Source organism: Eptesicus fuscus, chromosome 7 (genome assembly GCF_027574615.1).
Source record: "Eptesicus fuscus isolate TK198812 chromosome 7, DD_ASM_mEF_20220401, whole genome shotgun sequence".
NCBI classification, from domain to species: Eukaryota; Metazoa; Chordata; class Mammalia; order Chiroptera; family Vespertilionidae; genus Eptesicus; species Eptesicus fuscus.
The window spans coordinates 103,524,796-103,552,213 of record NC_072479.1 but is presented as its reverse complement, the minus strand read 5'-3'; the positions used below and the strand labels follow the sequence as shown (position 1 = coordinate 103,552,213).

Genomic DNA, 27,418 nt, shown 5'->3' with positions numbered 1-27,418 from the left:
TCTGTCCCCTCCTCCAGGCCCCCCTCCCTGGTCCACCCTGAACCTCAGCCTCACCACAGACGGGGATGCCACCAGCCCCGAGGCCAGGGCTCAGCCCTGAGACCCCAAGGAGAGTGAAAAACAGACGGTGACAGAGCAGTGAGTGGGAATGGGAGGCCCAGGGTGGAAGGAGCCCGGGGGCAGGCCAGGCGGCTAGGGGCCCTGGCAGAGCTGTAAACAGAAGGAAGGGCCGCTGTTAGGTGCTGTGGGTGAGGAGGGAGCTCTGGGCTTTTGGGGTGGGGGGAGCCAAAGGCTGGACCTCAAGTGTTGGAGCCGATTCCCACTGGAACCAGGAGGGGCCTCCCAGCACAGGCAGCGGGAGGTGTGAGGGCTTCCTGCCGGGGGGCGGGCCCATCTGTACGCTGGAAAGTTCCCTTTGGTGGTGAGCGGAGCGTTACGGAGGCAGGTGACCCGCTGTGGCAGCAACTGTCCCCAGGAAGCAGTAGGCAGTGGCTGACGTCGTGACATGAAGAGGCCCCAGTGGGTGATGGGTGAGCGGGGGCGGGGTGGAGGGACAGATGGGGGACAGACAGGTAAGTGGACAGACCTTGCCCAAAGCTCAGCCCTAATCCCAGACCCTCAGTTTCCCTTCCCGGTCCTGGCCAGCTAGTGACACTCAAAGGAAAGGACAACAGGGAATAAACAGGAGAGGAGAGGGCCGGGCCATGGGCTCACCTGCCAGGTGGCTCTGACCAGCCGTTAAGGCTCCTCAAGGCTCTCGGACCCCACAATTGCTGGTCCCCCAAGTCTTACCCCACAACTCGGGCTGGACCCAAGCCCTCCCCTCTGTCCTCTCGAGGAGGGTGTCACTGTGCTCCCTGCCACCACGGGCTGGGCTGCTGCTCCCTACGCCTCCAGCCTCGGGCCGGGAGGTCCGGGCCTCCGCGGACCTGGGAGCCTCCCCACAGCGGCACAGACCGAACCCAGAGGCATGCTAGGGTTTAGCAAGGCCTCGGGGAGCACTGGGCTGACAGCCAAAGGGAGGTGCCAGGTCACCTCAGCCTCAGTTTCCTCCTGTGTAAAACGGCTAATAGAAGCTCTGCTGCGTGGGGGACGGGGGAGGTGACATCTTCCCTGGGGCCAAAGGACCAGAGCCGGGGCTCAGTGAGTGGACGATGTGGGACAACGGGCTCCCCCTCTCTCTCCCCGTCCCCAAAGCATCTCCTCGGTCCTGCTGCTGTTCCTGCTGCCGCTGCTGGGCCCAGCGGGGCACACGGCCGCCCAGCGCTGCCCGCGGACCTGCGTCTGCGACAACTCCAGGCGGCATGTGGCCTGCCGGCACCAGAACCTCACCGAGGTGCCCCACGCCATCCCTGAGGTCAGCAGGGTGAGGGGGGGGGGGGCGGTCGGCGGGACTCTGGCCGGCATGCGAGGACCTGCCACTGCCTGGCTGGGAGGAGACCCGGAGGTCACTTTTCCTCTCTGAGCCTGTCGCACCTCTGTAAGATGACAATCGGCAACAAGACAGACAAGCTGTTTAAAACCCTCTGACTGGCACACGTAGGTGACCTATAGATAAACACTGAGTTAGTGGCAGACCCTGTGGCAGAGAACTGGGGCTATATTAGACAGTGGTCGGCAAACTCATTCGTCAACAGAGCCAAATATCAACAGGACAACGATTGAAATCTCTTTTGAGAGTCACATTTTTTAAACTTAAACTTCTTCTAACGCCCAGGCCGTGCTATTTTGTGGGAGAGCCACACTCAAGGGGCCAAAGAGCCGCATGTGGCTCGCGAGCCGCAGTTTGCCGACCACAGTATTAGAGGAAGATATGGTGTCTGCTCTTGAGACTCAAGAACTTAGTGAGGACGAAAGTAAATGGGCATGCCCAGCCCGTGTGGCTCAGTGGTTGAGCATCGACCTATGAACCAGGAGGTCACAGCTCGATTCCTGATCAGGGCACATGCCCGGGTTGCAGGCTCGATTCCCAGCGTGGGCTGTGCAGTAGGCAGCCAATCGATAATTCTCATCATTGATGTTTTTTTTTCTCTCTCTCTCTCTCTCTCTCTCCTCTCTGAAATCAATAAAAATATTTTTTTTTACAAAAAGGAAGTAAATAAGCAGTGATAATTCAATGCAAAAAGTGCCAGAGCTGGGGATGCCCAGGCGGCTGGGGAGGAGGGCTCCCTGGAGGAGGTGTCAGGGAGCAGGGTGAGGAGAATGAGAGGGAAGGGGGGGGAGTGTCCAGGTGAGGGAACAGCCAGGGGCCCAGGCCACAGGTAGGCCTTGTGGTGCTCAGTCTCCGCTCCCCTCCCCCTCAGCTGACCCAGCGGCTGGACCTCCAGGGCAACCAGCTGAAGGTGATCGCCCCCGCCGCCTTCCAGGCCCTGCCTCACCTGACCCACCTGGACCTGCGGCACTGCCAGGTGGAGCTGGTGGCCGAGGGCGCCTTCCGCGGCCTGGGCCGCCTGCTGGTCCTCAACCTGGCCTCCAACCGCCTGAGCGCGCTGCCCCAGGAGGCCCTGGACGGGCTGGGCTCGCTGCGGCGCCTGGAGCTGGAGCGGAACCTGCTGGAGGAGCTGCGGCCCGGGGCGTTCGGGGCGCTGGGCGCACTGGTCACCCTCAACCTGGCGCACAACGCCCTCGTCTACCTGCCCCCCATGGCCTTCCAGGGGCTGCTGCGCACGCGCGGGCTGCAGCTGGCCCACAACGCGCTCAGCGTGCTGGCCCCCGAGGCCCTGGCCGGCCTGCCCGCCCTGCGCCGGCTCAGCCTGCACCACAACGAGCTGCAGGCCCTGCCCGGCGCCGCGCTGGCCCAGGCCCGCGGCCTGGCGCGCCTCGAGCTGGGCCACAACCCTTTCACCTACGCGGGCGAGGAGGACGGGCTGGCCCTGCCCGGCCTGCGGGAGCTGGCGCTGGACCACGGCGCCCTGCAGGCCCTGGACCCCCGGGCCTTCGCCCACTGCCCGCGCCTGCACACCCTGGACCTCCGCGGGAACCAGCTGGACACGCTGCCGCCGCTGCAGGGCCCGGGGCAGCTGCGCCGGCTGAGGCTGCAGGGGAACCCGCTGTGGTGCGGCTGCCGGGCCCGGCCGCTGCTCGAGTGGCTGGCGCGGGCGCGCGTGCGCTCCGATGGCGCGTGCCGGGGGCCCCGGCGGCTGCGGGGCGAGGCCCTGGACGCCCTGCGGCCCTCCGACCTGCGCTGCCCCGGGGACCCGGCGGAGGACGAGGACGAGGACGAGGAGCTGGCGGCCGCGCGGCCCCGCGCCCCCCCGGGCCCCGCGGAGGAGGACGGCGCGGCCCAGCCCTGCCCGCGCGCCTGCGTGTGCGCCTCCGCGTCCCGGCACAGCGGCTGCGAGGGCCGAGGCCTGCAGGCCGTGCCCCGCGGCTTCCCCGGCGACACCCAGCTCCTGGACCTGAGGCGGAACCGCTTCCCGGCGCTGCCCCGCGCGGCCTTCCCGGGCCTGGGCCGGCTGGTGTCGCTGCACCTGCAGCACTGCGGCATCGCGGCGCTGGAGGCGGGCGCCCTGGCCGGGCTGGGCAGCCTGCTCTACCTCTACCTCTCCGACAACCAGCTCTCGGGCCTGGGCGCCGCCGCGCTGGAGGGGGTGCCCCGCCTCGGCTACCTGTACCTGGAGCGCAACCGCTTCCTGCAGGTGCCGGGGCCCGCCCTGCGCGCCCTGCCGCGCCTCTTCTCCCTGCACCTGCAGGACAACGCGGTGGAGCGCCTGGCGCCCGGGGACCTGGCGGGCACGCAGGCCTTGCGCTGGCTCTACCTGAGCGGGAACCGCCTCACCCAGGTGTCCCCCGGCGCCCTGGGCCCCGCCCCGGAGCTGGAGAAGCTGCACCTGGACAGGAACCAGCTGCGAGAGGTGCCCACGGGGGCCCTGGAGGGGCTGCCTGCCCTCCGGGAGCTGCAGCTCTCGGGGAACCCGCTCGGGGCCCTGCGGGATGGCGCCTTCCGGCCCGTGGGCGGGTCGCTGCAGCACCTCTTCCTGAACAGCAGTGGCCTGGAGCAGGTGGGCGCAGGGGGTGGGCCGGGGGTGGGGGGAGGGAGGGGCGCAGCTTGGCCCTATGTAGGGAGCATTAACTCAACAAACACTGCCGGCCCGGCAGTGCCAGGCCCGAGGCTGGGCAGGGGACCCTTAGATAAGCCAGACTGTCCTGCCCCAGGGAACTGGGTGTGGGTGACAGAGCATCAGAATCCATGCCACACAGAGGCCTGCCAGGGAGGGCACTGCTGGGGCGCCGAGGAGGGAGGGACCTGGGCCCTCAGGGTCACCTACTGTGTGCACTTTGAGGCAGGGGGGAGCCCTCAAGAGGCATTGCCATTAGGCGGGGTGGGGGTGGTTCAGGCAAAGCAGAAAGCACCCTGATCCGGGTCCAGGTGACTTGCCAAGGGCGAGTGCTCTGGCATCAGACGCACCTACGTGTCCCCCCGAGCGCTGCCTTCCTGCCTGGCCACCTGAGGGCCCCTGCCCTTGTGCTAGGGGAGCACGGGCCGCCCCTGGGCCTGACAGGAGCTCACACCGGGCCTGGCACCTCCTTGCAGGTTTCTCCTGGGGCCTTCTCAGGCCTGGGGCCCCGGCTGCAGAGCCTACACCTGCAGAAGAACCAGCTGCAGGCCCTGCCCGCCCTGCCCGGTCTCAGCCAGCTGGAGCTGGTCGACCTCAGTGGCAATCCCTTCCGCTGTGACTGCCAGCTGCTCCCACTCCACAGGTGAGCACCTCCACCTGGACCCCCAGCGGGACCCAGCAGCTGCTCTCAGTCAAGTCCCACTGTCTCTCCAGGGCCCCATGTCTGCCCGGGTTCCCCTGCAGCTTTCGGGGAGCGGGGTCCTGCCAGGGCACAAGCTTGGGGTGGCTTCTCTGGGCCTCGAGTCCCTCCTCATAGAGTGGGAATGAGATCTGCCCAGCCCAGCGGGGCCGCACCTCACCGGTATTCGTGGGCGCGTCACATAATTACACATAATTACAAGCAGCGGGCACCTGGGGTCCCGCAGACCCGCTGACGTCCAGCTCTGCCCGCCTGGCCGGCCGTCTGACTTGGGCCACACAACCCTCTTCTGTGAGGGACTGATGGTAGTCGTGTCCACCGCATGGGGCGGCCTGTCCGCAGCGGCATTGAATTAGTCACGTGTACGGATTGGTTTGAACAATCACAGCCCGTGTGCGTGTTTATCGCTACTACTGCCCGCCTGTTGCGGAGAAGGGATGTGAGGTTGGAAGTGACTTGCTCAGGGTCACAGACTTGAGTGGCCGAACCAGGACTCTCTGGAGTCGGTTCTCAGGCACTAGGCCCCACTGCCCCGAATTCCCGAGGACCCGACCCTGCCTTGGAAAGCTCAGCACCGTGGGTTCCCCGCACTTTCTCCTCAGGTGGCTCACTGGGCTGAACCTGCGCGTGGGGGCCACCTGTGCCGCCCCTCCCAGTGCCCGTGGCCAGAGGGTGAAGGCTGCCGCTGCTGTCTTTGAAGCCTGCCCGAGCTGGGCGTCCAGGAAGGCCAAGCGGATGCCCAGTGCCCGGAGAGCCCGCGTGGAGGGCAGACAGCGGGGAGCCGGCAAGGTTGGCAGGTGGGGGGAGCCCTGAGGGGGCGGGGCAGGTTCCCAAGCGCCCAGGGCAGCAGGGCTCTGACTTCTCTCGGTCTCAGTTTCATGTGGTTCTAGATCTGGGCAAGGGCCCATTGCTTCCATTCAGCAATGCCCATGCCCGCCTCCTCACCGCCTCTGCCTCTGGGCTGGGCCCAGGGTGGGTCTGTGAGGACTCGCTGCTTCACGCGATTTCATCCTGTGGGACAGCTAGGCCTCAGCACACTGGACTGACGTGTTCATGACATCAATCCCGCTGTTACTGAAAGGCTGCATCCCTGCTGACTCGACCATTCCCACTCTGACCCCGAGGGCCTGGCTGTCCCTGGGGCGGGCAACCAGCAGTGCCGATGGCTCCCTGCTTCTCGGCCACCAGCTGGACTCCACTCTGCGGCAGCCCGTCAACCCTTGGCATTATGTTCACCATCCCGGCAAATACGCTCCCACTGAAAGGTCAGCTGTAGCCAGATCTCGCAGCACAGCAGAGAGGAGAGCGAGGTGTGGGCTCCTCTCCACGTGGGGCCCCTGCTGTGTGGCGAGGGCACTGGGGGCGGGAGGGTCCATAGGGGAACAGCCAGCCCTTAGAGGGAAAATGAGAACAGAATAAGGAGGCACTGGGAGGGAGAGGACCTGCCTTGGAAGAGTTGGGGTGCCTGGGGACCGTTAGATGGTGTCTAGTTCCCTGGGGCTGCAGAACCAAGTACCACAAACGGCACATGTGTTACCTCACTGTTCCAGAGGTCAGGAGTCTGAAATCAAGGCATGGCCATGCTCCTGCTGACGCTGTAGGGGAGGGTCCTTCCTGCCCCTTGCAGCCTCTTGGGGCCCCAGATGTCCTTGCCTGTGGCAGCACAGCTCCAACCCCTGGTATCTCCTTCTCTTCACATCATCTCCCAACATCCTGTGTCCAGGTTTCCTCTTCTTTTTTTTTATTTTTCAGATCGCCCCTTTTTGCCATATAAGAACACAGACCTATTGGATTAGGGTCCACCCTAATGACCTCATTTGACCTTGATTACCTCTGTGAAGTTCCTATTTCTAAATAAGGTCGCATTCTGAGGTATTTAACAGTGTTCCTTGTGGGGGTAGGTGGGAGTGAGAAAGAACCCCTCATAAGACCCCAAGCTGAAGGCGAGCAGTTCTACCGTAGAAGCAAGGCCTGGAACGAGTGTGACAGCAGCAGCAGGTGTCAGCTGACACTCGTGTGCATGGACTTGCACCAGGCGTGTGCTCACGAGCGGCACGGGGCTCTCTCTGCACCTGCCCGGGAGCTCCTGGAGCTCTGACGGCTCCAGCTCCAACTCCAGGCCAGGGCTTTGGTTCAAAGGGACCACCCCCCACACACACCGCCGCCCTAGCCAGTTTGGTTCAGTGGGTAGAGCTCTGAGCTCTGGCCTGTGGACTGAAGGGTCCCAGGTTCGATTCCGGTCAAGGGCACATGCCCGGGTTACGGGCTCAGTCCCCAGTAGGGGGTGTGCAGGAGGCAGCCCATCAATGATTCTCTTATCATTGATGTTTCTTTCTCCCTCTCCCTTTCCCTCTGAAATCAATAAAAGTATATTTAAAAAACAAAACACAAAGGGCCCCCCCTCCCCATGAGTACGGTGGTGTGGCAGGAATGGGGACACCTCAGCCATGCCTTCCAGCCACCCTCTCTGACACGCAGATGTTCCACTGAAGGCCAGCCTGGAGTTCTGGGGTTTTTGTTTTTATTTTGTTGAAAGTGGCAGTTTTCTCCCAGGAACACAAAGGAATTGAAGGCTAAGGGTCCTGAGCTGTGGCAGGATGTTCTGGGTCGGGATGCTGACTTGCTGGAGGCACGAGGCTGGACCACACACGCCTGCCTCTCCTTGGAGCCTAACCTCTAGTTGGGGTCCAGCACATGCAAGAAGCTTCATGTTGAGGGAATGAATAGTCCCAGCAGAAATATGGCTGATAACCGGGGCTTAATGGTTTAATAGCACTGCCGTCATTTTTAAAAACATATATATTTTGATTTTTTACAGAGAGGAAGGGAGAGGGATGGAGAGCTAGAAACATCAATGAGAAACATCGATCAGCTGCCTCCTGCACACTCCCTACTGGGGATGTGCCCGCAACCAAGGTACATGCCCTTGACCGGGATCAAACCTGGGACCTTTCAGTCCGCAGGCCGACGCTCTATCCACTGAGCCAAACCGGTTAGGGCCCGCTGCCATCATTTAAGTAGTAAATTTAAGCAACCAAGTTATTAGACCTTAATGAGCCTCTCTTGTCCCGTCTGTAAAATGGTCAGGTACCTCGCAGGCCGGCTGTGGAGATGAAGCTGTAAATGTGTATAAACCGGGGCTGGCATGTGAGATTGTCTGAACGGCTGGCCCCTCGGTTTTCCCGGTCCCTCGGGCAGAGCGGAGGGTGTGGCCCAGGTGGCAGGAAACGTGTGAGGTGCATTTGGACTTGGTGTAATCCGCACCGGAAGCCACTGCGTGTCCTGCAGTGGGAGCAGGGAGACAGAGGGCCCTTCAGGATGCTGCCCAGCCAGCAGCCCCCGTGAGGCCATCGGGGGCTGAGACACAGTCATTCTGTGCCTTGAGTAAGAACGCCCCAAAGGTCAACACTTGCACCTGCGACACATCAAATTGGCCTTCAGGCCCGACACACACTCACTGTACCAGGCCCAGCAGAGGGCACGAGGGGCAAGGCACAGCTAGGCCTCGGGGAACTCGGGGTCTGGGGGAGGGGAATGGCAGAAATAAGGGCAATATGTGTGGTTGCTATGGAGACAGGTGCTCAGGAGACAGGTGCCATTTATTCTTTATTGTTTCTTCACATGTGAACTCACCTCGTAAACTGTTACTATGAGGCGAGTATCAGAACACGCTGCTGTAGGGAACAAAAATCTGACAAACTGGACTTCAGCAAGTCCGGGATTTAATGATCTCACTGCCTGGGGAGGCCTCCAGGGCCTGAGTAGCAGCTAAACTTGTCCTTCAGCTCTGCCGTCAGAACCTCGGAGCCATGGCACCTGTAGGCATCACTTCTTCATTCAAGAAGAAACTAAGGCCAAAATGCTATACGATTCCAGTTTCCCCAGAAGCCAGGGGAACACCTAGGCCAGTGGTCGGCAAACTGCAGCTCACGAGCAGCCGCAGTTTGCCGCTCTGTTGACTAATGAGTTTGCCGACCACTGACCTAGGCCATCTTCGTCCCTGGGGTTGGTGCCACTGCCTGTCACACCCAGGTCTGTCCGTTTCTGGCCTTCACTGATCCCAAACCCAGTCGCTTTTTGGAGAAATCAGGCTGCACCAACAGGCTGCTTTCTGGGCTCGTTTCTGCACCACGTGGGCTGCCTAGTGCCCCCAAAGGAGACCAGAACAAGTTCTCTCCAAACTGACTGGACATGGCTCCCCTTGGGCTGATCACCCCACCTCTGGGAGGACACCAAATAGCCCAGGCCCTGAGCAACAGCACCCCGTGTGGCGAGCACAGGCACAGCAGCCTGACCGACCAGCGCGCAGGGGGCAGCTGGACGCCAGGCCTGCCAGTGCGGTGCTCTACCCACAGCAGAGGAAAGAGAGGGGCTGAGGCCTGCAGCTTCCGCCTCAGGTTCCAGAAAGGGGAGCCAGTGAAGACAGGGCTGATCAGAAAGGAGACAGTTTCAAAGGAGACGAATGTGGGCAAACACGAGGCGAACTAGAATGTAATTTCCGAGGAGCAGGGAACCTGTGCTAAGGAGTTCAGGGCTCGGACAGGAGCGGGGAGGGAACCAGAAGTGTGTCCGGTTACACTCCCGTCGCAGCTGTGACTCTGGCGAGGCTGTACCTGACCCTGGTTAACAGAAGGACAGGCCCCGGCCCCGCTGGCCTCTGGGGCAGGTCAGATCGATGCTGGAGGTCATCTCCCTCTCAGGTGGGCCTCCACCACACCTGCTACCCCCAATCCCATCCACCGTCAACCCTCCCCAAGGGGCGCGGGCTAGTGTGGTCTTCCCCTCGCCAGGTCCCTGCAAGCCCCCTACCCTGGGAGCAGACCCCCCTCTGTCCTTTTAGAAATGGGAATTGGTGCTCATGCCAACAGAGAAAATAGGGCAAGGACATCTCACAAGCCACTGAGTCCCACACCCTGGTCGCTGCTTCTCTGCTGCCTGACAGACATGGCTGTCCCTACAGTACTGGGAGGAGAGCACCAGCCCAGGAGGCAAGACCGGCCACTTGGTAAAATGTTCGAACCCATCACACCACTCACCACCCATCAGGTGACTGCCTCCCCCTCAAGAGCGGCTGCAGGCCTTTATTTATGTGACGAGCTTGGCCGCACACACAGGCGCACGCACGCACACTTCACTGTCTTGTCTTGCCGTGTAACTGGACGACAGCCCCCCGACCCGGCGCTGAGGGGTGTGGAGGGTGGCTACTGGGAGGGAGAGCTTCGGGAACTGTAGCTGGAGAGGGAGCCACTCGGACCATGTGGGGACCCCAGGCAGCCCCAGTCACTGGGCCTTGCCAGAGGGCAGAGGTCACAAGGCAGGTCAAAGGAGACCCGGCTCATCCTTCAGTGCCGGGCCCTCAGCACCAGGCGGAATTTACGCAAAAAGGCTCAGTCTCCAGACTGACGTGGGAGGGAGGTGGCGCTAGAGGAGCTGCGCTGGCCGCCCGGGGGCCAGGCTGGCAGAGGGCGGCTCAGTCGTCTGCCTCCTGCTTGATGTTCTCGATGGAAACGGGCAGCTCTGGACTCGGGGCCTCGTCAGGTGTGGCCGCTTCCCCGAGCTCTTCCTTCACGCGCACAGCGATGACTGAAGGGGGTGGGGGGTGGGGAGAGACAGAGACAGAGAGGCTGTGCATGTACGGCCGGGAAGGGGGGGCTCAGGATCTCACTCCCCCCAGATGGGGGCTCAGTATGTGGAGGGGAGAAGGCCCAGGCCCCGTCGCATGCTCGCCAGGCTGGCTGTGCTAGAGACGCTGCACCTGCCCCTCCACACACCCCCCCCCCCCCGCCCCCACCCAGCACGCGAGGTGGAGAGGCCAGGCCGAGCTGCTTGGCTCTGCTCAGATCTGGGGGTGGGTGTTTCGGAAGCTCTCCTGCCCAGTGGTCTGAGAAGGGCTGCTCGGTGCCCAGAAAATTCCCTTCAAAACTGACTGTACCCTTCTGTGCCAGGTGGGGAAGGAGAGGCGCCGCCCCTGAGCCCTGCCGCGGGCCGCCCGCCCGCCCGCCCGCCCGCGCTGGGCTCTTACTCTCGTCGGGAACGGCCCCCGCCGTGACCTTCTCTGTGGCCCGAGGGTCTTCATCCAGCGGGGGCTTCTTGGAACCCTGTCTCAGGGGCCGCGTCTTGGTCGGTGGGATTCTTTTCCCTTTGAATAAAAACGGAATTAAACCAGCCTTAGGGTTACTCCATGTGAGGCTGGAAGGCTGATCTCATCCAGCGGCTGGGCGGGCGGCAGAGCAGAGGGGATGGAACCATTTAGGGGAATTGGCCTGAACTTCTGACACCCCCCCTCAGGCCCTGTGCCCCGAGGCTCAGAGCCCTTCACACCCTCCCACAACCTGATCCCGCTCAGCGGCCGCCCATTGGGGGCACCTCTTCTCTGGGTGCTGCCGGTCATGGAGGCCACCTCGCCACCACCCTCTACTCCCTGTCCCCTCCAACCGGCTGCCCCAAGCTAAGCCCGTGCTGGACTCAGGACCTCTGAGCGTGGCACCGCCGGGGGAGTGGCCCTGAAGCTGTGGCTGCCCTTGCTCTCGCCCCTGAGGGGCAGAGGGAAGACCGCCGCCTTGGGGAGCAGCTTCGCTTCCCCAGCACCTGACTTCCACCCCAGCAGAGGGGCCCCCCACTTCTCTCTCTCAGATACAACCTCCTGTCTTTCCCTGGCATCCTGACCCCTGCCAGGGACTGAAGGCTCCCTACTCTGCTCGGGGTCACTGGAGACAGGATGACGGCCGTGGGGCCAAATGGGAAGCTCTGCTCCCAGGGCCACAGGCCACGCTGATCCGGATCCCGCACGGGCCCAGGCAGCGTCAGAGCGCCACTTACTCTTCTTTCCAAACTGCTTCTTCCTCTTCTTCGTGGCCTCTTTGGCCTTCAGAGGCGTGGTTGGCTCTGTTGTTGAAAGAAAAGGACAAGAGGTGAGGAGAGAGTTCTGAGAGCACACAGGGTAGAGGCACAGCCCGAGACCCCTGCCCACCCCTCAGAGCCTCCCTGACACTCGGGACACCCCAAGAAGGAAAGCCAAAGTTGGGCAATGAGAAAGGGGAAGGGGTGGGGGAGGGACTGGAGAGCAGCTGTCCCTTCCCACCCTCGTCACCAGGGCTGCTCCGAGGGACCTGGGTAGTTTACCTGGGTGCATAAGGGCACGAGCATATGACAGAGTGGGCAAGATCAAGGAAGGAGCTCTGCAGGCCAGAGGGAAAGGGAGACAGAGAAGTCAGGAGCAAGGGTGGTCCAGGAGACTTCTCGATCTCATGCCACAGAACGAGGTGGGCATGGGGCAGGGGGCGTGGTTGGAAGGAAGGAAAAATGAAAGTCAGGAGCCCCTTGGGGCTGCAAGAACCCAGACCTGTGGCCACGGGTGGCTGGAGCTGGTAGCCGGTGAGCTCGCACCAGCCGACGGGGTAGATGTCCGGGGACTCACAGTCCACCCACTGGTCGTACTCGTTGTCCCAACCGTCGAAGTGGATGCTGAGGAGCCGGTGCACCACCCGCTTCACCGTGGCCACGCAGATGAGCCGGGGCTCCATCAGGTCCACGGCCTCCAGCTTCATGCCCACCTTGAAGCCGTGGTTCGGGCAGTCCTGGCAGGAGGAAGAAGGCAGTGACCTAGCCAGCCAGCTCCCTGCCCCCGTGGTGAGTGCCTGCAGGGGAAGGTCCCTCTGACCAACGGCCCCCCTGAACTTGGTGCCCAAGCACCAGTCCCTGTGGGAAAGGGACCGCTGACCATTGGGGCGCGGTGCCTGTGTCGGAGCTGGGCCCTCTCCCCGGAAGTGGCTGATGGCAGCAGCAGATACTCGCTGACAGTGGGCAGGGCCAATCCCGAGGCCACCGGGGGCCTAGTCCTCAGTCTCCTCACCATGTTGAAGAGTCTCGACGGAGCTGCCTTCGCCTTGGTCTTCTCCAAGTAGGTGTCCCAGCTGAAAGTGCGTGTGTCGTAGCCTGGAGGAGCAGAGGGAGATGCGGAGGGAGGAGGGGGAGTGGGCGGAGCCCAGGAGGGAGCACACAGCCAAAGGGCGCCTGCAGCCTGGTCAGGCCAGTCTTACCTTTTGGGAGTGTGAGCTCAATGTCATTCTTCTGGCAGAAGGTGGCTGGGAAGATGGCGTGGGAGGAGGCGTGGTAACAGAACCAGTCCGAGCCATCGGTGGAGGGCCCCCCGTCCACACAGATCATCAGGTAGCCATCCAGGAGGACCTGGGGGTGGTCGAGAGGGGTACACAGAGAACACAGTAGCATGAGCTGCACCCCATCCCAGGGCAAGGTGGCTGTGGTGGGGACACGAGGCCATGGCTCCAACCGGAGCCAGACGTCCGCTCCCTGAGCTGCTGCTCCAGCTACGGCACTGCAGCCTGTGCTTGTGAGATGACTGACCTTCCTCAGCGGACAGCCATCCGTGCCCCGGGGCCCAGGTCTGTCTTTGTGCCTCTTGTTCTCAGTGGGGAGCTCACAGAACTCAGGGGCTCCAGCAGCAGCCAGCCGGGAACGTGGTGGGCATGCAGTGCCGGGCTCTGCACCAGCTCCCTCCCTGACCGCCACCGGGGGTGTGAGGGCAGCCACAGGCTCACCTTGCAGATGGTTGCCACGCAGATGTTGCCCAGATTCAGGGGGTCAATGGCCTCCAGCTTCATCCCCTCCTCGAACCAACCGCCTTCTGTGTAGACAGCTCGAACCTTAAAGGAATGGGACAGCTGGGGCATCTGGGACAGCCCAAGGGCAGGGCGGAGGGACAGGCCTCTCCTGCCATGGGCCTGGGAGGGACCAGGGAGGGCCTGGGCCTAAGGCCTGGAATGGACCCCAGGTCAAGGGGAAAGGGCCCAAGAGCGGTGCCTCACCTTCTTGAACAAATAAGGAACAGCGTCACAGTAGATTTTCCGGAAGGTGGGGTGATGCGCCATGTCGCTGCGCCTCTCTTTTGGGGAGATGGCAGAGGGGTGAGGGAGAGAAGGGAGCTGAAGGCTGCTAACAGGGCCATCGCTACACTCCCCAGAAACGTGGGTGCTGCCCTGCAGATGCCACGATCTGTATCTCAGCCCCCGAAGACCAAAAGCAGCAGGCACCCTCTAGGAACTATTTAGCCCTTCAGACCCATTCTCCTCCCATGTGACAAGGAGGAAGATGGGGCCTGTGGTCTCTAGTTCCAAATCAGTTTTACCACCTGCAAGCTGAGTGACCTTGGTCAAGTCACTCAACCTCTCTGGGCCTCAGTATTGCCAACTGCAGGGTGGAGATGAGCCCCTATACCATAGAGCGTGGTTGTGGGGTACAGAGGTGCTCCTACCCAGCCTTGGGGTGGCAGAGCTGGGTCACGCTGCCTGGGGCTCTGCTAACCTGACAGCTTGATGCCGTGGCCGACACGCCGTGACCAACCCACTGGATGGATCAGCGGGCTCCACATGTGGCACCAGAAGTCGTCGTCACTGTCGCCGTCCTCGTACAGGAGCCGCAGGCGACCCCCAATGACCGTGTCCACCACGGCCATGCGGGTCCGAGACACCTGGGACTTGTCCACCACCTCCAGCCGCATGCCCTGCCGAAAGGGGTACTTCATGCTCTCCACCATCTGCAACATCAGAACACAGGCCTGCCGTGGGCATGGGCCCTGCCACCACCTTCTTCAAGCAACCAGAGGACAGGGCACGTGGGGTGGAGCCGCCCGAACACCGAGTCAGGAAGCGAGTCCTCCTGTCCCCCGATTCCACCCTGGCCGCCACGCCCTGAGGACGACACTGAGGAGGCACGCAGCTTCAACGCACACACCACAGTGCCAGCGAGCCAGCCTGAGGGGAGGGACAAACCCTCTGCAGACGAAGGGAGCGCGTGCCCAGAGGGTCAGGTGACTTGCCCAGAGTCACACCGTCATTCGTGCCAGAGCTGAGCCTTGAACCCGGCCCCAGTACCAGCCTGGTGCTCCTGCAGGACCTGCGTTCTGACCACAGGTGCCCCACACTCCCCTCTCCTGCCGGCCGCCTGCTGGTGGCACACACAAGCCTCCTGAGCAGAGACGCCTTCGCTTCCATCCATCCAATTCCAGCTCTGGCCTCCCCGGGCCGCGCCTCTGAGTGGCTTTCGCACCTCAGTGGCAATGCCTGCCCCTCTGACCCAGCGAGGACAGACCACGCGGCCCACCAGCTGCTCTGGAGCCTGTGGCGGGCCTGGGTGACGAGGGGAGATGCTGTGTTTGCGGTAACTTTGGGGAGGACTGGGGACAGCGAGCTCCGCAGGGCTCTCGCCCCGGGCACTGCTGGCTCAGGGGCACCAGCCCAGCCCTGGCATGGGGAGACTGAGCTGTGCTATTCAGATCCCACCGGAAAGGAAAGCATCTCCAGATCACCTGGGAAGGCTGACCCCGTCCTCCACCAGACCCTCAGCCTTCAACTCAAGGCTGGAATGCACCACCCCACACCGCCTGCCTGCCTGGTCCATTTGGGCGAGGGGGAGAGGCAGGCAAGGCCTGGACTGGGGTCCCTCTGGGCGGCCTCCCCACCAGCCTCCCTGACACATTCCTTTCCTCTGCACCCACCCATGGCAGCCCGCAACCCAACAACCCTACTGCCGTGTTTCCGGCCACAGCCGGAGCCTGAGCTCCCTAAGGGCAGAAACGAGGTTCGCCTGGATCCCTGTCGACATTCTCGGCCCGAGCACAGAACTAGGCACAGAGTTAGTGCTCAGTTAATGGTTTTTCTCAACAACGAACGAAACACAGGCACACACCAGACACGGGCTGGTGGGTCATTCATTCAAGATTTTACTAGGCACTGACCACACTGCAGGCATCAAAGGGCAGGTTGGAGTTGAAGCTTCCTCCCCAAACCCACCCCTCTTACCCTCCCCCCGTCTTCACAGGCAGCTGCCTTTGTGTCCGCTCCAGCACGCATGCACAACTGGGTGGGTGACAGACAGTACCCACATGCTTGCTGACTGGTTCACATGGAACCCTGTTCTGCCACCAGAGCCAAAGTCCTTGTAATTTAGGCAGAAAGAGGCCACCTTGATACTCATAGTGCCCTGCACCACCACAGTCCTCCGCCTCATCTTAAGACAAGGGCCAGCTGAGAAAGAGTAAACTGTCATCTTAATGGCAAATCTGTCAACTGTGCAAGGCACTATGGGAAATACAGGAGAAAAAGCTTACCGTTTGGTTGGAAAGAGAATATAAAAAGATAACAATAGATGGAGAGATAAGTAGCAAATGAGTAGCACCCACTGAGTTCAAAGCCTGGAAAAATCATTTCTACTTGGGGGAAAAGTCCGAGAATGCCTCCCTGAGGGGCTGGGAGCCACCCCTCGCTGAAGGCCGGTGCCCAGTGCCTTGGGGGAGATGGCCCCAACTTCCACTCCATCCTTGTTTTCCAATGCTGGCTTCCCTGCCACCCATACCTACTGACCAAGGTCAAAGCCAAATGCCACTTTTTCCATGAAGCCGCCTTTAATACTTGTTCCCGTTCAATTTCGTGTCATGGCAGCACCTGCCCCGCATTCCCCTGCTCACTGTGTGACGACACCCAGGCAACGGGAACCACACCTGTGAGATCTGGGTCAGGAGACCAGAGGTGAGTGAGCCCCGAGCAATCTGGCCTCTAGAGTGGGAGAGACTAAGTCTTCACTCTGTCCCCTTAAGATCCCTTTGACTTTTTACCATGTGTATGGCCTTTTAGGTTAAAGAACTAAATAATTTTTAAAATCACAATTCACTGCCACACAGGTGGTTCTGAAGCACCTCCCTGGTTCAGAGCCAAGGCTACTTTATAATTACTCATGTGCATGACTTCGTGTCCTCTGCCGGACAGGAGAGACCTGGGACACAGGGTCTGTATTCCCACAGCACTTAATAAAGCCTACTGAGTGAATGCTCCTGAAAAATGCTATGAGCAAAGGTAAGCGCCCAGAAGAACAAACGGCAGACAAGGCAGGGTGGTCGATGCGGCGGGATCAGAGCCTGGGTGGGGAGGAGGCAAGAACCACCATCCTTCTTTGAGAAACATGGAGCCACTACAGATTGTGAACAAGGGGTCTCGGGAAGGATACGCCAATGAGTAGCAGGAAGCACGTAAAATAGGAGGGGCAGGAAGGAGGTCACTTAGGAGACCCCAAGGGCTCAGTGCCAGACCTTGATATGAAAATCCACGGGAAGCGTCCTGGAGCCCACCAACCGTTTCATGAGGTAGCCCTTCCAGTCGGTGAATTTGGCGTGGATGGCTGCGAGACAGAAGATTCCTGGTTACACGCTGACAACACTTCCACCGACAGAGGGCGCCAGAGCCACCCCAGAGATCAGCAGAGGAGATGGACAACTTCTGTCTGCCTTTCGGGTCAGCAATCACCTCAACCCATAGAATCAGGCTCCACAAGCTGGAGCTGCCACGAAGCCTCTGGGACAGAGGGGGCAAGTGGGTTCTCTTCTGCCTGACCCAAGGGCCTGCAGAAACCAGCGCACAGCCCTCCTCCACTCACTCCGCGGGGGCACCAGGATCTTGCTGTTGATGGCACACCAGCCGATGGGGTGGACATCCACAGTTCCCAGGTTGCACCAGAAGTCGTGGCTGGCATCATTTTCAAAGCCCTCATACCGAAGCAGCACTCGGTACCCTGGAGAGGACAGGAGCCGCAGTGAGGGCGGGTGCGACGGGGAAAGGGATGTTCTTAGGCCTTCCTCCTCCGCGGCCTAACCCGGACTTTCCGCTGCCACCTCCACGAACTCCTTGTGGACACTGTGGTCTCTGCTGCCCAGAGTCATGGCCAAAGCAAACCCATGCCACTGACTTGGAAAGCAGTGTGGCATAACGGGGAGAATTAATTTTCTATAGCCTGATTATCCCTGGAATAAACTTTAAAAAATGGGAGTTTCCAAACTCACCAAGCTCTGGGGTCCCCTGTAAGGCAGGCAAGGCAGGTTGCAAGGGAGCCAGAGACTCCAGCAGGTGGGGATCTGTTGCCTCAGCACTGCCCACCCACCTGCAGGCGCCCCTCTCCAGACCCTGCTCCTGCTTTGGCCCGAGGAACACCCACCTGCGGCCTGGATGACAGAGGCGATCCAGTACACCCGGCTGGGGAGCACAGCGTCACTGTTGAGCACCTCCACCTTCATCCCCTTCGTCACATCCTCCCACTGGTCATAGAGTGGGACCTGGTGGGGATGAGAGAGCCCAAAGGAACCCGTGAGCTAACTGCCTGGCTGGCACAGGAGAGCACTAGCCCCATGGCTTCCTAATTTATTGTGTCTTTTGCCTTTTCGCATCAGTCACCAGACGCGGAAAACCAGGCACAGGAAGAGGGAGGAAGAGGTGAGCAAGATGTGTCTGCTGTCATTGAAGCGCAGAGTCAGGGACTGGAGAGGGGGTGGCCAGGGGGAACGGTCAGAGATCCGGTCAGCAGCCCCGAGTACTGGTCTGTACAGGACCAGCTCCTAGCTGTATCATCTTGAGCACATCACACCTGTGCCCGCCTGCATGACACATGACAGTTGCTAGTGCTTACCACGTGCCAAGCCCTGTTCTTGGCACAAATATCACCTCCTTCAATCGTCACTCAAGCCTGGGCAGTAAGGATCATGACCCCCTGGTCCTCAGCCATCGCCACACCGGCTCTCCCAGAGCTGCCCACCACACATTACTCCCAGCTCTTTCGCCACCTCTAGCTGCTCCTCTCCTGCTGTTAAAGTGCTCCCCTGACAGCAAGCGACTGCTTTTCGGGTGCCTTCCCAATAACTGATCCTCACTTTGCTGCCCATGGCACCTTGATTCTCCTTTGGGGGAATTCTCCTTTTCGGCATTCTCAGCCTAGCTTAAGCCAATCGGCATCCTGTCCCATCTCCCTGGCCGCAGAGATTGGGGTCATCATAGAACCTAGAAATGCTACCCAGGCACACAGGAGTGGGCTGTTCCCAGAGCACATGAACCGGATGTTAAATGCAAGCGTGATGTTCACTCCCCCGCAGTACAGGTGCCAATGCCAGGAGTGCTGGAGAATTCAGGGCAACTAGGAAAGGGCACCCCACCAACTCAGAGGAGTGGAGGCTGCGCTGGGGGCCAACTTTTCACTGTTCAGGGCGCCCTGCAGAGTTCCCAGCAGCTCAGAAAGGAGGCCAGGGGGTGGGTTTACTCTGGTGAGAGGCCTCCTCCTCCATTTCCTGGCGTTTTGGAAATGGGCTTGGAAGACAAAACCAGAGTGCTGCTCTAGGCCTCCGCCCTCCGCCCTCCGCCCTCCGGCCTCCGGCCTGCAACCTCCGCCTGTGGATGCTTCACATTCAGTGCCTCCACTCCGCGCCCAGCCCCCAGGGCTCACCCTGCTGGGGCTTCTCAATGATGGGGCCAGGAGGCATCCACATCGGCCTCCCCGGCCCGGGGCCCAGGGTAGTTCAGAAGCACCAAGCTTTCAATGGGAACATGAACATGGGAAGAAAGGAGAACAGGAGCTCACACTGGTGCTCAGACAGAAGCTAGCACAGAGTTCCATTATGTAAATAACAGACTCCCCTCAGAGGGCAGTGCGTGCTGAAGCCCTCAGTGAGGGCTGGAGGGAAGACTTTTGCAAAGTGAACAGAAAGGTAAACGAGTAAGTTGGACTTCAACCACCCAGGACCCCTCCTCCACCACTGTTCTCTCGGGGTGCCAAAGCACCAACCACCCAGGACCCCTCCTCCACCACTGTTCTCTCGGGGTGCCAAAGCAACGTCCAGCCCGGAACAGTTTGCGAGGCAGCGAGGTGAGATGGGTGCTGAGCCCCTGGGTTCCCTGCTCCCTCTCCCCTTCCCACCAGGGCACTCACGTGTTTAAAACAGCTGACAGGAGCAGCCTTGTAACTGTGATCCTTCAGGAACTTCCCCCAGTCGAACCCCAAGACCAGCGCTGCAGACACAAAGAGGAGCTGAAGAGAGTGGAGTCTGGGAGCTCAGGCAGCAGCCACTCCAGGAACCCGGCCCCTGAGGAGCCTGGAGAGGCAGGTCCCTTTCCCACCACAGCAGCATGGCGAGGCCACCTGTCTCCATACCTGCCCCACTAGAGGCCATCGGGACCTTATCCAACAGCTGCCAGACTCTCAGGAGTAAACAATCAGAAGGAAATGTCTGACCTTTCTTTCCCCAAAGAAAAATGAAATTCAAAGACCCTTGAGCTTAAATTCCTCGGACCTCCCCTGACCTGTCATTGGCTACAGCACGCAACCCTCACGCCTAAGGAGCTCAATTCCTGTCAGAGACTCAGACCACTCAGCAGAGTTGCTTTGTGCCTGTATTTAACTTGCTCAGAAATTGCTCCACACTCAGAAAGTTCCCTTTCTTACTGCACCACCCCTCTCCCAACTAGACCTGGTTTTCCACCGCCCAGGGAAACAGCACAGAGCGCAAATCAATGCAAAACAATAGAGGCCAATTCAAGGCTTTTGAATGATCAGTGGGGGTCCTGCCATTTAGGGTGTCTGAAGGGATTTTCTGCAGTAATTCCCACAATACCTACCAGGCGAGGAAGATGCAACCCAAAGTACGCCTGGGTCAGGGCTCTTTCTAGCAGACCATCTTTTCTCCTCGCTCCCAGCGTGGGCCACCCCGTCCCGGCACCCCATACCCATGCCCAGCAGCTTTCTGAGCAGTCCTCTGCCCTCTTACCGTCTTGCCCTGTTGGTGTCCCATCTGCTAGCTGCCCCGTCCCTTGCGAGTGGAGAAAGGCTCCAATTTTGGCAGACCAGGCTGCTTTGTGCAGGACTTTGGCTTTCTTGGTCGGCGGTTTTCCCTGAAGGGCGGAGAGGATGTGTGTGGAACATTGGCTAAGCATCTAGCTCTGGACTTAGACTGCCCAGGTTTAAATCTTAACATGGGTCAGTTCCTAGTAAGCTCTCTGGGGCTCGTTTCTCCATTTGTAAAGCAAGGCGATACTAATAACAATAAGGGCTGCAAGGATGGGATAAGGGCTTAACTCCTGTTCACTGGGGAGGGACTGGGGACAGATGGCAGAGCAGTAAGGCAGAGAGGGACACCTGTTCCATCTTTTAAACTTTTGCTTCCTCTAGCAACCTTTTCCTAGTGGCTTGAACTCTCAGCCATTACTTGCTCCTGCGCTTCTACAGATTTATGGCGGAGAATGGGCTTCAGTGGATCTGTGACCTGAACCAGGAGACATTCTGTATATACATGACTGTTCTGCTTCTATCAGTGCTCAGAGGCCTCCCCCAAAGCCGAAGGACGCCGATCCATTCTGTAACTTGTAACTTAAGCACCGCTCAGAGAGGCCCAGAGAATTTACTAGAGATCAGTGTAGTAGAAATGTGGGTTTAGAACCCACACAGACCTGGGGTCAAATCCTGGCTCAATTTTATTTGTGTACCTTTCAGCAAGTTACTAAAATGTATTGGCCCTTTAAAAGGAATTTTTAAAAATTATTTTTTTAGAGATCACTAGTTATACCAAGAGTGCCAAGCCCTTAGTAAGTACCTCCAAATTGTAGCTATTAACAATGTCATCAGCTCACTGAGGAAGGATTTTTCCATGCCCTGACTACATACAACATGAGGGAAACAACCGTAATGGTCTCATGAAGGTGACAGAGCGTAGGAAGCACCGAGCAGAACTGGCCCCTGACTCACTACACATCAGAGCAGGGCCACAGCCTGCCTGCACATTCGGGTCTTTGAAGCCCCTGTGTCCAGGCCACACTTCATCCCCATTAAAGCAGGCTCTCTGGGAGGGAGACCCAAGCATCAGTATTTCTAAAACCTCCTAGGTGACCTCAACATGCAGTCACGTCTGAGAACAAGCGTGTGGATGGCAGCCAGTCACCATAAACAACACAAGGCCGGCACCTGAGATTAGCTTCAGCCTCGCTCTGCTGCCCTCCTCCCACAGAGCCACCCGAGGGAAGTCCTTCTTCCTCTGCACTCCAGCACACGTACAGGTTAACGTACGGGTCAGACAGCACATCAGACTCTTTCCATTTCTGAAACTTCCATGAATGTCAGTCATCAACTAGAGATTGGTAAGACTTTCTGGGTGGCTGCCTATGACATGGAGTCAGAGATGAGGCATCAACTATCTACACCCACTGTGGCTGGTTCCCAGCTTCCTTTCAGAACATTTATAAAAGTGTGGTGCAAGGACCAAGGGCATTTTTAAAACTTATTGAACCTCCCCAGAGGGGGAACGGAGTGATGCAGCTCCAGGAACCTGCAAGTTAATAAGCTCCATAAACACATTCCTCTCCCTCTAAAGTTTGAGGTCATAATAAATCCCAGGCAATTTACATCCTCGATGGACACAAGCAAGGTCCTCCCCAGCCTCTTGGCCCCTTGCCATCAGTCAGTTGGCTGTTCCTGCCTCAGCACCCTGGGCCCCGGGAAGGGTCTTCCCAAGCGACTGCCTCTCACCTGTAATCTAGCCAAGATGCTGGCTTTCTTGGAGTTGGAGGAGTAGCTCCTGGAACAGGAGACGCTGCAGAACCTCTTGGTCTTGGAGAAGAAGGCTTCCCTTGTACCCACGATACCACACATCTCACAGACAGCTGGGAAGAGAACTTAGCACATGACTCACCTGATCTGTCACCCCAAATCACACAGAATGATAGGCCCTTCAAAACCTGGGCACTGCATTAACCGGGTAAGTCCTGAATCTGTTTCACCTGAGATAAGCTGCTTGGCATCCCTTGGCTCTGTGCCAATAGTGGGGCTAAGAAAAATCCACGAAGACACGTGTGGGGAAGTTTGCAGAGGAAAAAAGTAGAAAAAAAGTGCCCAAATCATTTAACTTCTGAGTCTATCTTTTTCTCATCCATAAAAAGACTGAACTAGATCAGTGTTTTAACCCCAACTTCACATTAGAATCACTTGGGAGCTTTTAAAAACGCCCAAGCAGAGCTAGAGAACCCTGGGCTAGATGGTCTCTATCGGGTCTTTCTATTCCTAAAGTTCTGAGATTCTAAGAGATCAACTAGAAGACAGAAGGGAGAAAGACACACGAAGGCAGAGAAGACAGGATGAATAGGAAGGAAATAAGATTCCACTGGCAAACAGTCTTAGATCATTGTTCCAAAGGGTTTGGGCACCAAGGAACAGAGTGTCCTCAGAGACCGCCTAACCTGCCTTTTCACAGGCAGTCACATGTGGAGACCCGGACATGGGTCCAGCAGCTGTCCAAGCGTCACCTCACTGAAGCCAGCTGGCTTCCATTTGCTCCATGGGATTCTTCTCTGCCCAACCCACCTTAGTCCTCTTACCCAGGGTCACTGTATTCTCTACTTCCCTCACTGTCACTTCCACACCAGAAGCTATTTCTTGTTGCTTCCTGGATAATAATCAGAACACTTCAGGTATCCTACCTTTTCAACATCCACGATTAAAAATCCACCAGCTGCCCTCGCTGGTTTGGCTCAGTGGATAGAGCATCGGCCTGTGGACTGAAGGGTCCCAGGTTCGATCCCGGTCAAGGGCACATGCCCGGATTGTAGGCTCAATCCTCAGAAGGCAGCTGATCAATGATTCTCTCTCATCATTGATGTTTCTATCTCTCTCTCCCGCTCCCTACCTCTCTGAAATCAATAAAAAAATATCAAAAAATAAAAATCCACCAGCTACCCTGGCTCAGTGGATAGAGCATTGGCCTGAAAGGTCCTGGGTTTGATTCTGGTCAAGGGCACATGCCTGGGTTGTGGGATCAATCCCCAGTAGGGGGCATGCAGGAGGCAGCCGATCAATGATTCTCTCTCATCATTGATGTTTCTCTCTCTACCTTCTCTCTTCCTCTTTGAAATTAATAATTTTTTTTAATCCACCAGCTAGTCACACAAATGTAAAAGTAGTATCATGTTAATGACTAGCATCTAATATGTGCTGAATAAAATCAGTTGTATGAAAGAGGGAGTGAGATCACAATTTGAAATCAGACCGGGGGAAATGACCCTTGGGGATACTTGGGATGCTTCTGTCTCTCTCACAGGTCCTTACACATCTGATCCCTTACACTTAAGATCAAACAGCCCTTTACACCTGACAACTCTGTGCACATGGCCTATATCCCCCCTCTTCCGCCACAGCCTCCTGAAACCTCCCATCTTCAGGGACACTCTGAAGGCACCTGGCTCGGAACCACTGCCGTCCAAGGAGCGAGGAGTCCCAGGGCTGAGCAGATGCAGGGGGGAGGTGGGCAGCTCCCCTGCTTCCCTCTCTTCGTTTTCTGCTTCACTTGACTCCTCTAGATAGGAGCTGCTCTCGCTGCCCGCACTGCTGTTGTAACCCCGGAAACTGTCATAGCCACCAAAGAGCTCCAAGTCGTCATCTTCCTCTTCTTCCTCCATTGGTTCTGAAGAAGGAGTCTCCTAGTGCAAGAAAGAATGGCACAGAGCAGGCAGGAATCATGGTTGGCTTCGTGTACAGGGAGGGCAGCTGCAGAGCGCTAGCTGCTCCCTTTCCAGTTTTTGGTCAGTCAACATTTTTGGGCAAAATGGCAGCAGAATCAAATACCCCTTTGCGAACACCAGAATCATTACTCTTGTTCATACACTTTGCAGGCATAATTCAACAGAATAGCTTAAAACAGGAAAAAACATGTTTTAGGAATTAACCAAGCTCCTCCTGTGGATTTGTAAGTGATGATATTTTAACATGATTCAATAGAATACAATGATATGAAAATATCCTAAGTGAGGTGCCTCATGAAGACTTTCTGGGAAAGAAATATACAGTCAGCCCTCCTTATCAGTGGGTTCCACATTCCTGTAAAAATATATATATATATCAATACAATGTTACAGTGTTGCTGACATGTACTATATAGTTAGGCCTATGGTTGCATCTGTACTGAATATACGAAGACAATTTTCTTTTCATTATTCCTTAAGTGATACAGAATAATAACTGTTTATATAGCATTTCTATTGTATTAGGTATTATAAGTAATCAGGAGATGATTTAAGATATATGGGAGGATGTGCATAGGTTATTTGCAAATACTATGATATTTTATATAAGGGACTTGAGCATCTGCAGATTTTGTGGTCTGTGGGGGTTCCTGGAACCAATCCCCCATGGATTCTGAGGGAAAACTGTACAGGCATACCTCATTTTATTGCACTTTGCTTTACTGCACTTCACAGATGTTGCAATTTTTACAAATTGAAGGCAAGACCCTCCACCAGCAAAAAGATTGCGACTGTCTTTGTTGGGGTGTCTGGAACTGAACGCAGTAGAAATTCTACTCTTCCCCCTCCAGCAAATGTACATCAAAATAACCTCAACTCAAAACCAAATTAAGTCAGAGAACAGTTATTTTGGGACCCAGGCTGCCAGAAGAAGGATTTGGAAGGCAGAAGACACATTAGCTGTAGCACAGTGGAATGTATCACAACTTTGGCCTTAGCTCTGATCCTAACTAGCTGGGGCTCTGGGGCAAGTCATTCCCCTCTCTGGGCCTCAATTTTCTCAGCTATAAAAGAATAAAAAACTTGGCTCACAGGATGTGGGATGTAAATGAGATAGTGTATATGCATCTACCTGTCGTGTAGAAAAGGTGTGAAGAATCTGGCCGAAGCCGGTTTGGCTCAGTGGATAGAGCGTCAGCCTGTGGACTCAAGGGTCCCGGGTTCGATTCCGGTCAAGGGCATGTACCTTGGTTGCGGGCACATCCCCAGTAGGGGGTGTGCAAGAGGCAGCTGATCGATGTTTCTCTCTCATCGATGTTTCTAACTCTCTATCCCTCTCTCTTCCTCTCTGTAAAAAATCAATAAAATATATTTAAAAAAAAAAAAAGAAAAGGTGTGAAGAATCTGGACTCTAGGTCAGGGCTCAAATGCCATCTCTAGTTTTTTTGTTGTTGTTAATCCTCACCTGAGGATATTTTTCCCATTGCTTTTCAGAGGGAGTGTGGGAGGGGGGGAGGAAGGAGGAGGAGAAAGAGAGAAACATTGTGAGAGAGACACATCTATTGGTAGCCACCCCACACGCCTCCACCCGACCCAGGGTGGGAGCGAACAACCCTTGGGTGCGCAGTGTGATGCTCTAATCGTGATGCTCTAACCACTGAGCACACTGCAGGGCCCATCGCAGTTTCACTAGCTGTATGATCTGCGGTAAGCCAGTCTTTCAGTGTCTCAGCTTCCCCATCTGTAAATGAGCACATACCACCTAGTTCATAGGCTTCAGGGGGAAAGTAAGGATTAATACGTGTAAAGCACTGGGAACAGTGACCTGCACGTAGTAAGTATTCAATCAACACTGGCACCTTTTACTGGATAAAGCATGGCATTTCAGATCAGCTTTGCCCAGGTTTGAATCCTGGCTCTGCCACCTTTCTGTGTGCTTTGGTGCAAGTCAGTCACCCTTGCGGCTCTGGTTCTTCATTAGTGCCCCAGAGATAATAGCAAGCCTTCTTTAGAAGACTGTTATGAGGATGGAGATATGTGAAGCCTAGATCTGTTCCAGCCGTTAGTGACAGCTCTCAAAGTGTGAGCTCTTATTCGCAAATATTCCCCCCCAATTGATTTCAGAGAGAGGAGGGGAGAGGGAGAGAGAGATAGAAACATCAACGATGAGAGAGAATCAACAGTTGGCTGCCTCCTGCACGCCTCCTACAGAGGGTTGATCCCGCAAGCCGGGCATGTGCCCAGACCAGGAATTCAACCGTGACCCCCGGGTTCAAGGGCTATTCCACTTTATATTTTCAACTGCACATGCAAATGTGCTAGAAAGGAAACTGAATTCAAATACAAGGTGACAAGGCTCTGGCCATCGAGGCTAAGTTAGCTGGGCCTGGTCCCAGGAGGTGGCCAGTTGGATTCCCAGTCAGGGCAGCAGCCTGGGTTGCGGGCTCGATCCCCAAATGCCCAGTAGGGGGCGTGCAGGAGGCAGCCGATGGATGTTTCTCTCTCCCTCTCCTTTCTCGTCTCCAAAAACAAACAAACAAACAAACAAAAACCCCACAAGGTGACCAGAAGCCAATGATGAAAGCGTGAGTGGGTCACAGGTCGTAGCAGAGTGGGAGACGCTAACAGGCGGAGTTTGGGAGCCTGCCGCGCCTGGCGCCAGCCTCCTCCGCTTCCCGGAGTCTCGCTACCGAAGCCGCAGCTACGAGAACCATAAAAGCGAAACAGTAACCCAGGACTGTCGTGCGTGTCCTGGGAGACAGTGCACGTGGACACCCCGGGCACGGAATGTTTGTTAAGCCTTCATCTCCCTCCACGTCACGCCGGGATGTGACAGGCCTCACCATCCCTGAAGAACGGGGCCACGCGACAGGAGGGACGACGAAGATTCGGGAGCTCTCGGACCCCCACCCCAGTTCCCCTTCCCCGAGGCCAGGGAGGCGGTTCCTCCCGGAACTACTCGCCAGACGTCGACCCCAGCAACCTCGGACCAAAAGGCAGCACCAACCCCTTCTGGCCCTGCTCAGCCTGTTTATCCATCTCCCACCCAGCACCGCAAGGCGTCGCTACAAGGCCTGCAGCGGGGTCCCCCGAGCTAGGCTCTCGGGGTCCCCTTCCCCACACACCAAACGCCCTCTCCCACTCACCTCGACGCCGCGCGGCTTCTCCATGAGCCCCAACAGTTTCCACGACCGTCACCAGGTGCAGGAAGCCATGTTGGCCTCGCCGCTTTTCCCGAGTGCGCTCATTGGTCGCCTTCCAGAGCCGCGAGCCAATCACGCTTCAAGAAAGAGCAGCAGCCGGTGCCGCCCTCGCCTGCGCCCCTCCTCCCC

General features: G+C 57.8%; 2 protein-coding genes across 3 annotated transcripts; one reads left to right on the top strand and one right to left on the bottom strand.

Annotated features, from left to right (window-relative positions):
* The first annotated feature begins 505 nt into the window (after positions 1–505).
* Positions 506–9,990, top strand: CHADL (chondroadherin like). The gene is made up of 7 exons (XM_054718648.1): positions 506–572; positions 1,149–1,357; positions 2,304–4,001; positions 4,535–4,701; positions 5,361–5,555; positions 9,744–9,804; positions 9,925–9,990. Exons 1-7 carry the CDS (start codon positions 506–508, stop codon positions 9,988–9,990), a joined length of 2,463 nt encoding a protein of 820 aa, XP_054574623.1.
* On the bottom strand, positions 8,347–27,418 carry L3MBTL2 (L3MBTL histone methyl-lysine binding protein 2). 2 transcript variants are annotated; one of them, XM_008144580.3, is made up of 17 exons: positions 27,233–27,409; positions 23,804–24,044; positions 22,102–22,235; positions 20,351–20,474; positions 19,516–19,595; positions 17,758–17,875; positions 17,203–17,337; positions 16,859–16,947; positions 14,080–14,311; positions 13,584–13,660; positions 13,317–13,421; positions 12,798–12,945; positions 12,611–12,693; positions 12,101–12,335; positions 11,578–11,643; positions 10,781–10,897; positions 8,347–10,341 (listed from the first exon to the last, which is right to left on the bottom strand). In XM_008144580.3, the coding sequence occupies exons 1-17, from the start codon at positions 27,254–27,256 to the stop codon at positions 10,229–10,231; spliced, it is 2,121 nt and encodes a 706-aa protein (XP_008142802.2). In that variant the 5' UTR covers positions 27,257–27,409; the 3' UTR covers positions 8,347–10,228. The 2 variants fall into 2 exon arrangements, with proteins under 2 accessions (XP_008142802.2, XP_028005728.2); XM_028149927.2 differs by lacking the exons at positions 8,347–10,341; positions 10,781–10,897 and adding an exon at positions 11,881–11,936 and having other exon boundaries at positions 11,598–11,643; positions 27,233–27,418.